The 12,041-nt window shown below is 36.3% G+C and overlaps 1 protein-coding gene across 2 annotated transcripts in view; it reads left to right on the forward strand.

The window, feature by feature from the left end:
- Positions 1 to 12,041, forward strand: part of ADK (adenosine kinase) — a 273,191-nt gene that overhangs the window by 121,929 nt on the left and 139,221 nt on the right. For both annotated transcript variants that reach the window (XM_066191457.1, XM_066191456.1), the window contains exons 5-6: positions 1,020 to 1,192; positions 5,211 to 5,319. In XM_066191457.1, coding sequence (XP_066047554.1) covers positions 1,020 to 1,192; positions 5,211 to 5,319 — 282 coding nt within the window. The remainder of the gene's footprint in view (positions 1 to 1,019; positions 1,193 to 5,210; positions 5,320 to 12,041) is intronic.

Here is a 12,041-nt window from a genome sequence, read left to right on the forward strand (position 1 = left end):
ATTATAAGTAGGGTTTTAGTATAGCAGAAAATTGCTGTAGCCTTTAATTCATACTACAGATTGAGTGGATAAGCTTTCTGACTGTAATTAGAGTGAATTATAATGACTTCAGTTGGCTGACTCACCACCAGCAGAGTAGGGCCTATGATTGTTTCTTCACATTTATTTTTTTTGATTCACTCTTGATTTCACATTGCTGATAAATGCTATTTTTTAACTTAGCACGAAATGGAGTTACATTTACAGCTGAATGATACATTTGTTTATTAACAAAAGGGGGGCTTTATGGAATAACCTGACACCTTAGCAACACTGTACATCCACTCTATTTTTACAATGCAAGTGACAGAACTGCTCCTAGAAAAGTTGGAGATAAGATAGTTTCATATATGGTTTAACAATGTAAAGAGGAAACATTTCCTTTTTGCATGCAATTAAATGGAAAACACAAATGGTTATTTTCAGTACCACTTAGTTTTTATGTATATTATGAATGTTGCATAATGTTGCTTGCGTTTCTCAAATGTCTTGTTTTTCTTATGTGCTATCTCTTTTTATTTGTTTATTATGTTTGCTTGTGGGGTTCTGTGGGCTATTTTTTTCCTTTTTTCTTTTGTATTTTCTACAATTTTTCTTTGAAGATACTATATGTTGCTTGAATAAATAGAAGTATAGAAGCAACTCCTTTGAGCAAGGGAACTTCTTTCTGTATACCTTGTAAAAACATACCAATCTACTTTATTTATAATGAGCTACATGTATTAAGGTCTTACATTAGGTGTTACAGGCTCAGTGGGATCATTAAGGGTAAATTTTGTTTTCTTTGCTGACCTTCCCTTCTTTGTTGAGCAAGATGTTTTTTACTTCAGGCATACAAGTGTTCTGTAAGTCAAAATGAAGGCACAGAGTTAAATATGGTGAATGGAGAGAAAAAATGGCAAGAATAATATACCAGATATGTTAACTTTGTTTTGTGTTTTTTTGTTTTTTGGGTATTTTTTTCTCCTGCCAATCTGAAGTGGATGATTCAGAAACCTCACAAAGCTGCAACTTTCTTCGGGTGCATTGGCAAAGATAAATTTGGAGAGATCTTGAAGAAGAAGGCTGAGGAAGCTCATGTGGATGCCCATTATTATGAGCAGAGTGAAGAGCCAACAGGAACCTGTGCTGCCTGCATCACTAGTGATAACAGGTCAGGGGCCTCTGATATTTTCTGGAAATACAAATGCAGTTGGCATTGTCAGTGTGGCCTAATTTGCTTGGAGCATCCAGCCTTGAAAAACTGTGATTTGAATGACAAAGTGTTAGCACTGGTTTCAGACAACAGAGGACTGCCTAGGCCGTAGTTTGGGGCTTGGCAGTATTAATATACTTTTAGAGAAGTATTCCTTCTTCAAGCTTGTGTCTGTTCTTTTTTGTCTTCAAGAATAGTCTGGCTCTATCTTCTCTGTAAACTTTCATTAGATATTTGAAGAAAGCAGGAAGCTCTCCCCTTAAGTACCTGTTCTTAAGATTCACCCAAGCATTTCTGCATTTGTTAAGTATTTCAGCCTCCTAATAATCGTTCTACCTCACTGCTGGACTTGTTCCTCTGTCAGTGTGTTGTGATGGAAAACTCAAAGCTGGACACAGAACTCCAGATGTGGTCTGGAGACAGAGCCTGTAACCACCTCTTTTGTTCTCCTGACTGCATGTTTGCTCGTATACGCCTGAATGTGATTATCCTTCTCTGTGTAGTGCACTGCTGACTCATGTTCCAGGCCTGGTTCTCAGGCATCTCCAGGTCCTTCTCTGGAAAACTGTCTGGTATCCTCTCAACATCCAGCCTGTATTGTTGTGTATAATTGCATGACTTTGCATTTACCTTCAAGTTTTCTGGCAGCCCAATTCTTCAGGCTATTGAAGATCCACTGAATGATAGACAGCCCTGTCCTCCAGCTGATCAACCTGTCCCTCCCAATTTAATGTTGTACATAATGTCTTACTCTCACAAATGAATGTACATACTCTGTGGAGGAAGGAAGTTCATTCATCTTCATCTGGAGTTTTGACACTAATTATGTCTACAGACTTCCCCCTTCGTCTCCAAGATCCACATTCAGTTTTTCAAAGAGAAGAAAAGCAATAAAGATGTTTTTACTCTGTGATTCTTTCTCTTCAGTCGCATAGTGTCTGTGTATCTGTCCTGTGACAATCACCATTTTCTAGGTAACAGGATGGGAAACTGAACTCCAGACTGTCAGTAGGCACACAGTATGAATTCAAGAAAAACATTCGCATCTCGATGGAATTTAAAAGTTTAGGTAAATTTGTTCGTAAGAACATCTGCAAATACTTCTTTGATTTCATAAGCAGTATTTTTGGTTCGCTAACATAAACCACTCTTTTTTTTTAATATCAAATATTTGCTCAAGTACTAGACAGTGGCTTCATCTCAATCGATGCTTGAGAGCAGCAGGGAGTTCATGCTCCTTGGGAGAACAAAAAATCACTGATGGTTGCTGCTAAAGGCTTTAGTGTGCAATTGTCCATCCTGTGACAGCAAGTTTATTCTCAATCTTTAATTACCCTCTGATTGTTTTTTAAATTTTTAGCATTTTCTATATTAGTAAGAATCACTTCAACTTTGCCCCAGTTGATAACACTATTTATTGATTAATCTCTTGTGCCAGCTCAGATATTTGCTAACTTCCTCTCTCTCAGCTCTCTGACTCTTTTGGAGCAGCTGACTAGTAGCACTCCTGGTTTTCCTAGGAAGTGACTGTGTATATTTATGTTCCAGATGCCCTGATATGAATGTTTTTTGCTTCTGCTAACTCCGTCTAGCTTTTTGCAGAAAAGGGTTCTGAGCTGATGCATGATTACCACCCTGAATTCTCTAGTTTTGCAGTACTAATACACTTTGTTTTCTCAGAGCTTCTCAAGAAAATCCTAACACAAGATTAAATTCTAAATGCCTGCGCTCTGTTATAGTCTATGACTTTGATTTGTGTGTTCTGCTTAGAAATAACCACATGCACAGTGTCTCCATTAAGCTGTTTCAATTGAAGCACTCTGGCTGTCTCCAATTTTCAATTTCATTGAAAAAGTGTCTACCTAGTCTGTGCCCCACATGTTGAACTTAGTGCTGTCAGACTTACAGTTTTAATATGGAAAAGTTCAGTGCTTTGTCGTCAGTGTAGCAATCTTTTATTACCCATATGTGCAGAGCATCTCCACAGTTGGATGTAGCCACACAGAGATAGGTTTACAGTTTCAGGGGCATGTGGTAAGTGAAAGGAAACATATAGAAAGTCTTTGCTCAGTTTTCTGCTACATAATTGCTTTTCACTTAGCAACATACGTAGACAGACAGGATTTTTTTTTTTTTTCAAGCCGTGTCCTTGATGGATATTTAGGGTTTGCCAAAACTGAAGGATTTAATTTACTTTTAAAGTCTGATTTACAGAAAATTACCACATGCTCATGTGCATGTGTCTTTCTTGGATTCACTTGTTTCTCCAGTGGCTTTCTTGTCATTGAACCGATAATACTCATGAAGAATGAAACTTGTTGCCCTGTTACTTGTAATGATACAGAGGCTTGGTGTATTTGTTCATAAATTTTTCTCTTTTTTTTTTTTTTCTTTTTTCTCTATTCCAAATGTACATTAGTTTTCATTGCTTTTAGATTTTAGACTTAAAGAGATAAGCCCCAAGTTTGCCTATGGGATGAAATTACACAGAACTGTAATTTTGATATATTCAGATGAAGTTAGTCTAATTTCATTTTCATTTTATATTCGTGATCTGTGTAACTGACAAGGATTGTCAGTGATGAGTACTTCAGGAAGTTTACTAGGAGAGTTGGTTGTTCATAAAAGTTTTCTTCTTGTCTTCTGTTTGTAAAGAGTAAAGAATTGAGTAAAGAATGTCTGGCTTACTTGCCTCCTAACACCTGAACATGGTAATGAGCCTGGAGGCAGAAGCCTACCTTGGTGAAAGCAGATGAGCAGTTTGCTCCCACCACTGTCTCTGGGTTATAGTAGCACTTGTATGGAAGAGGATGATGCCTACAACATCAATTGCATGCACCTTGAGAAGGCCAGAGTTTTCAATAGCCAAATGTTGCATCTGTAATTACACGTTAATTATCCAGCTAATGCACTTCAATATCACAAAATAGTGATGTATTAATGTTAAAAGGGCATCCATTGACTATTAAATTTTGAAAATTGTATTTAAAGCTCTGTATGCTGCCATGGAAATACTCTGTTTCCCAATGACCCTTCTCTAAATACTGCATGTTATTAAACATTCTCATAATAGAGTTATGTAGAAGAGTTTGGTCATGGTAGCCAGAGTGGAGGGGTAAAAAGTCTTTTTATGACCTCTTAGTAGTACGTCTGGAAGTTTTGTGTGTTTCTTAAGGCTAAATGGAGTGGGTGAACAGGATGATTTAAAATAGAATGAATCTTGCATGTAACAGAAGCAATGTGATACAAGTATTTTTGTTCTTGGTAATGGAAGTTCTGTCCCACATCTTGTGTTATAACTTGTTAGGAAAGAAGGAAGTACAAATGAGTTTTTGGTAGTGTTCCAGTAATCCACAGCTAAGCCAAAGTTTTTTTTTAACAGTTCATCATCTAAAAGTAGCAACTTGACCCTTTTTTTATTTGCTAAAGGAAAATGTGAACCTAATGGGAGAAAAAAAACCCAAACAAGCCGCTTTTAAAATAATATAACTATTCATTGGAAAATTGTAATGGCAGGACTTACATAGCCATCAACCTTTTGCTTCTAGTGAGGGAAAATAGCTTTTAGAAAATAAAGTGGAGTAACTACTTTTCTTTCGGTGTTAGGTGCTAGAGCAGTTTTAATGAAAATCTGCAGATACTAAACCATACGGAGGGAATTTATCACAGAATGAAACAAAGGTTGATTCAAAGCAAACAAAGGCATCTAAACAATTTAATAGTGATCGGTTACCTAAACTATGTAGCTGGATTTAAAATACATTATTTAATATAAGATTTAAATTGTATTTAATCTATTATTTAAATATATTGTTTACTTTTTACGATATGATCAAATAAAGTATATGTGGCTTGTGGTGCTCTTTGTTAATTGTTTTTATATTCTTTAGGATCTTTGCGAAATTATGTTCCTTGTGGGAAACTTCAGTACTGTTGTTTACGGAGCGTCTAATACTTGATCTTTAATCACTTTCAGGTCTCTTGTAGCTAACCTTGCAGCTGCTAACTGCTATAAGAAGGAAAAGCATCTTGATTTGGAGAAGAACTGGAAGTTGGTGGAAAAGGCCAAAGTTTATTATATAGCAGTAAGTTCAGCCTCTTTCAAATGGCAAAAGTTTGTGTTACAGTATCCTGAAGTTTAGGCAATGAGTACATCTCTTGAATGTGATTTCGAATGATTTTATACGAAGACAGGGAAAGAAAATGACAGCTTTGATTTCAGCATAGCTTGATATCTTCAAAATTAGATGTACAAATGCAAAAGTATGTTTTAGTTGTGTGTTCACTTAAATTGATGGGGAAAATCATAAGAACTAAACATATTTTCTGAGCTTTTGTAGTAATGCTTCAAATTTACATTTCACATTTTCTAGTAAATTGTTGTGAAGGATGCACAAATTATGTAGAAAAACACTATTAGCATAATTATTCACTGCAAACAGTGAGCTTATTTGTGTGAACAATCTTAATTGCTATTTATTCCATAGTAATTACTGTGGCACCTTATAACTCAATATTTCAGAAACAATGATTTTGACGAATCTCTTAAATGTGAGTGGTAGGGCAGACTGATTTTAATGATTAAATCTTGCTTCTGGAATAAAGGGGGGTTTGAGGATGGGGCATTAGTAGATTCAGGATGGGTATTCTTTTTTTTACCATCCAGAATGAATCAAGCCAGATAAATGTGTTTGTGTAGATGATGTCTTGCTTAAATAGCAGTGGTCAATTTGTTTTCATCTTACTCTCAAGTTGATACAACTGATCAAAATTAACAAACATAGAATATCTATGACAGATTAAAACCTCATAACATGCATGTAATACATGGATTCTGTATGACAGCTGTTTCTATTCTGCCACCTGAGCTATGTGGGAACAGCTGGCAAGAAGTGTAGAAAATTGATTATCCAGGAGGAACAAGTTCATTGAAAATACACTTACTTCTTTTAGGTAGTGTTAATGTCTCCTACAGCCAGTTAGCGTGCAGTGCTGTAGGCTTTACATGGTTGTTATTGATTCTTGTGTATGGCCAAGACTGGCCTTTTATAACTGTCAAAAAATTCTTACAACCTTCTCAGTGTAGAAAGAAAGTACATCCCACTGTTATGACCATATGTTTATGCTGTGGTTAAAATATATGTAGGTGTAATTGTCTAGTAATTTTTTATTGCTGGTTTTTTTCATGTGTTCCAAGCTCTTTCTTTTCCAAATGCCATGCTTGGGAATGACTGCTGTTGGCTGAAAATTTTTGAGAGGCTAAGAATATAGTTTAAATAAAGAAGGATGACAAATAATCCCAAAAGTTTTACTGCACTAAGTTTGAGGTTGTTTTTTTTAAAAAAATTTTCCCATGCCTGTATATAATTCCCCATGAAGCTTCCAATGTACAATTTGGAAAAACTAAACTTAGTGGACATGAGTCAGGAAAACTGCGAAATATTACATGAGGTGCTAAACAGGTCTGTATTTTTTAACATGAAGCCTTCCTCTTATTTTACTTCTGAAATCACTCTTCCGTGTTCAGTCAGTTTGATCACTTAAATTTTGTGATTCACTAGGTGATCACTTAAATTAGGTGATTCACTACACTGAATTTTGTATATATCAAAAGCTGTTTTTCTCAGATGCCAGTTTAACAACATCCACACTTTCACTAGGAGACAGAGAATTATTGCATAGAGACAGTGGTAATGGATAAATAAATAACGTTGAAGTGCTAATAAATGGTATTACATATTTACAATATGGAATTCAGATTAGCGACGTATATGATTACAGGAGATGTTTTGAGTGAAGAACCTTGTTCGTATGTGGCAGAAGCACTCAAGGATGGACTCAGCTCAGATTTCTAGGACAGTGTTATCACTTCAGATTACAGATTGCATATGTAACTTTACTGAAGGAGAGGAGACAGTGTAGAACCAACTGTGCATGGTTCCTCATGCTGCAGTGTGCTCATGTCCTTTTCTTGCATTTAGCTTCTTTACTTGTGGAGTTGTAGTGATTTACCAGATTAAATGAAACCATGTAGTGGTCGATTACCGCTCCTGAGGTAGAGGGTAGCTCTGAGTCATTAGTTTGTCTGCTGTTGTCTGTCTTCACTTTAGGCTTGTTACCTTCCTTGACTCTGCACTGTGCATATGTTGCTTTTCATTTCCTTCTTGCTGTCCAACTGTCACCCATTTCTTGGATTGCATTAGAGTGTATGTCAGTGACAGATACTTATTCTGGAAATCCCTGTCCTGAGATTATCAAACAATCTATTTTCTTGGCAGAACTGGGCAGTTGTTGCTTTAGGACAGGTCTCTGATATCCTGTGGTCATCTGTACATGCCTCCTAGAATAGATAATATGCCTTTCACTGCAGCATTCAGCAGAACGTCTCTCACATGAAACTTAGCTCTGGAATCTAATCAATTCACAGAGGGAGGAGTCGGTACAAAGGAGAAGATAGTGAAGCTGTGACAGAACCCTTACAGACAACTCCTGTTACCATGAATGAACACAATACATTTATTTAGCCATCTGGTAATCAGATCCAGCAGACAAATTAGGGAAAGACTAGCAGAGAATAGGACCCAGTAAATCACAGATAGAAGCAAAATACAGAAGCTGCCCCAGCTTCCTCAAAGATGGTAAACTTTAAAGGTGTATTTTAATCCTTTAAAATTACTCTATTTTGTATAATTTAAGACAGGCTGCACGAACTGTCAAACCCCATGCAATTTCTTTCCCTTCTGCAGATCTAATTCCTATACTTGCAGTAATTTATACCACTGACATAGTATCTTCCAGTCTGTCATATTCATTTCGCTGTGGATCAGCTAGCTTTGCTGCTGGTGTCTGATTAGAATTCACTGTGAGGGATTTTATTTGGTTCCTACTGAGGCTAGAGGATGTCTCTTCCTCAGACATTTCCCTTATTTCAGAATAAGTTGAGAGTCATGATAGCACTAAGCACTGTCATTCAGTCTCTGAAATTGTGAATGGGACACAACATGAAACTAATAAATTCAGGGGAGGAACAGGCAAATTAATTTTTTTTGTTGTTTTGTTTTGATTTTGTTTTGTTTTCTCATTCTGTGAGTTCTTCCTTGCTGTCAGGACTTGCATTTTAGAAAACATAAGTGTCAGAGTTGCATCTTACAAACTTGAGTGATAAAACTTGTTAAACCGACCAAGCAGGTTGAGAATGACTTTTCTGGACTTAACACTCCCTAGAGTGGTAGGGAGAAATATTCTTGGCTAAAGATTGATTTTTTCCCTAGAAAAATCAGAAAAGCCTAAAGAAAAGAAAAAGGTTGCAAAACAGAAAGCCTAAAATTCTTAGCTTCCAGGGTTCCAACAAAAACTCCATATTTGTACACCTTGTCTTATTTTAAGAGGCATCTGCGGGAGTTGCTGGCGTTCAGTTTCTTTAACATTGCACACAAACATTTTGACATTATTAATGCAGCTTGCAGTGCATAGCTGTTAATTTTCATATTTTGCAAAGGCCTGAAATGCAAAGATATTTTTATTGTCAGTGGTTTTTGTTAATAAAAAAAATCTGTTGATAAGAGTTACTTAGGAGAGCAGAAAAAAAAATTGAGGAGGATTTTACTCAATTGACTCCAATGGATAACTCTGTGTTGCTGTATATAAGTAAGAAATTTTGCATTTGTTCTTCCATAATGGGAAGAAAATGGAAAAGGAGAAAATGCTTTCCTTCATTAAAAGCTGCACTTAACCTTGTGAAATCTTAACTAGATCAGTTGATACAAATGGCCTGTTCATACAGACAGCTGAATTTTAACTTTCTCCGTGTACATGAACATGATTGTTTACAAGTGTGCCGGCTTCCCAGATATTCTTCTGTGTTTTCTCCTGTTCCAGTTAGCCATCCTATTTCAGCCAGTTATTTAGTTTTACTCAGTTTTGTCCTTCAGTCCAACACCTGCATTTGTTTAATGTTTGCAGTTGGTGATTGTGAGTTGGATGGATCACTGACATTTGGTGTTCATATTTTCTTGGTGCTGAAGTAATGTGTTTTTTCTTGAAAGTTCCTCTGTGCTTCAGTTGGGGTTTTTTGTTTGGTTTCTTTTTCTTTCCCAAGCACTTTACTGAGAGTCTGAAATGGCAGTATTGACTGTAGTTGTGTGCCCAATCTGTGGTAATGTGAGTCGGCTTAGAATGGATCAGTAAAGTAGCTTCCAAAACCCAAACAAATTTTCTTTGTTATTTGGCTGTTCTTACTTCATAATCAGTAAGTTTAAACTATTTTCTTCTACTTCTGCATAGCAAATACTTGAATTTTCTCAGTGATGATGCCCTTCAGTGGTACCACATCAAGTGTAAAATTTTCTAATGCTGCTTAGATTTGTTAGCCCACAGTTGAATTACATTCACCACCTTCAGCATCTTTTGTGCTTTCAAAGTTAATATCTAGTGTAGTTTATTTTGATAATGACAGTTCTGATGAAGACCAGGAATTCTGGGCTTAGGCTGAATTTCTAGGATGAAATGTCATTTATTACAGCAAATCATAATGAAAGCAATGCAGCACACCTCTCTGCTGGAGAAATTTTTAAAACTCCAACCACCCTGGTCTGTTTTAACAAACACTGTGGTATTTTTAGATTTATTTTCTTTTACTGCCTGAGTGCTTGTCTAAGCAGAGAGATACTCTGGTAGTGTAGTGGGCTTGATGGAGGAATTATCTGGTTTCAACATGAGTCTGTCAAAACAGAAGCTTGATGTCAGCAATGAGTAGCAAAGCTTAAATAACATTCTACAGTATTTTACATGGGGTTTGGCTATTTTACTTGAGAAAAAAATGCTGATTATTATAACAATGTAAGTATAAATAAAATTTCTTTTGTGCTGTCTCTTCCTTTCAGAGGCGTATTCAGTGAATGCATTTTTATTGTAATTTAGTGCTATGATAAGAATGATAACTTACAATGGATTATGATAGGCTTTTTCCTTTGAGACGTGCTAGGTGTGTGTGCATCACAAGGATCAAGATACTGGCAGGAAGCAAAATATCCCTTAAAAAGGACATTTGTTTGAATAACTTCACAATAGTTTTTTCCCCATTGGTAATTTCTGCTGTCATGCTCTGGCACCAGTATGTTGTGCCATTTGACATGCAAAACTATTTCTCACAAGGATGAATAGGTTTTATGGCCAGGAAAACACCATACTGAGTAACTTAGGCATAGAGAAGAAGGTGCAGCTAGCAACAGTTAGTTGTGGCCTTTTTTCATGGCCTATAATAATGTCCCCTTGCTGAAACCCACCATCTTTGGCAGTGTGTTTTCTGGAAGTCATAGCTGAAGTGGGAGACATTTGCTGTGGAGAGATCATAGACTCTGTATCTAACCAGGAAGCAAATCTGCTATTTACTGGCTTCCAAAACAAATAGGGGGGAAAAACCTTTCTCTCTCATAAATACAGAAACCCACAGCTTTATTTCTTTGATTGAAATGCACAAAGAGCTTTGTCTAAACTGGCATCAGCCACATGTTGTGTCATCCTGTGATATATTTAGAAAGTGGAGTGCATTATGCCATTTCACGTATAACTTCTCGTGCATGAACTATTTTGTTAGTGTTTTCTCAAGTAACTAATAGGAAAAAGTGACTTAGAAACTTTTCTTTTTTTTTTTTTGTTGTGATATTTGGTCTTCAAAATTCTATTCTTCGAAGTGAATGCTTTGTACTTTATGCAGAAAAATATGTCATCAGCTTTTAATGAAGGTTGTACCTCCTGTTTCTGTAGGATAAAATTAACGAGAATCTGTCTAACATTGTAAAAACATTTCGTTCTAAATGTTCACCTCTATCTTATTAATTGTCTTTTTTTAAGATGAAGAACATACATATTTCCTTTTCAGTCCTTCTCCCCCTACCCTAGTAGCCTTTAAATTGGAGATATGTTTCTTCAGCACAGTAATTAGTGAAGTTCAGCCATCGCTCCTTTTATCATGTGATTTTTGTGTGGTTTTTTAAAAAGAATGCCTTATTAGAACACTTACACAGCCAGTCTAGCTGCAACAGCCAGGCGGCAATAGCAGTGCCATTTTTCACAAAGAAAATGTTGAAAAGGAGCCAAATGTTTGGTGGCAGAGTCTGTTGCTAGGAAATCAAGTTCCTGAGGCGATTAATGACAAAGCAAGCAATAAAAAGAAGGCAGAATTACAGATTTAAAAGAGAGGGAGAAAAAAAGTGGTTGGTGTTATAATTACCCAAAGAAATCCGTACTCATTAAATTGGCTGTTTTTATGATTGACTTTAATTGGAGGTTAGCTCAGATATTTAGCTCCTTTCCCACCCCTTTAAACACACACATGCACATAATCTGTAGAACTGCAGACTTGTTTTTCTAAGCATTGAGAGGAGCTTGCCCTGTAATTTGATCCCCACTGACAGATGCATTTTCTATGCTGCCATTTTGAATTAACCTATTGTGCAACAATTTTCCTCAGCTCTGTTGAATAAAACATCAAGTCTTATTACCTCAGATGGATTTGATAGAGTAAAAGAATGTACTTCTAGCTGAAGTAGACTATTTGCAATGAGTTCAGTGATTTGAACTCTGCCAACAAGCCCCAATAATTTGTGATGTATACTTAAAGAATGAAAGAGAGAGGAGCCACGTGGGGGGTCTTTTTGGCTGTATGAAGTTCAAACACAAACCTCGGAGTAATATTGTTGTATGTGCTAAGGTTATGTCCCAAGATCAAACCTTTTTAGATAAAGCATGTTAACTGAGATTCTTTACTATTAAGCAGATTAGGTTTGAACTAGAGATTCTCTTACCC

Source organism: Chamaea fasciata, unplaced genomic scaffold (assembly GCF_029207755.1).
Source record: "Chamaea fasciata isolate MVZ Bird 193981 ecotype frontalis unplaced genomic scaffold, bChaFas1.0.hap1 SCAF_9, whole genome shotgun sequence".
Taxonomy (NCBI): domain Eukaryota; kingdom Metazoa; phylum Chordata; class Aves; order Passeriformes; family Sylviidae; genus Chamaea; species Chamaea fasciata.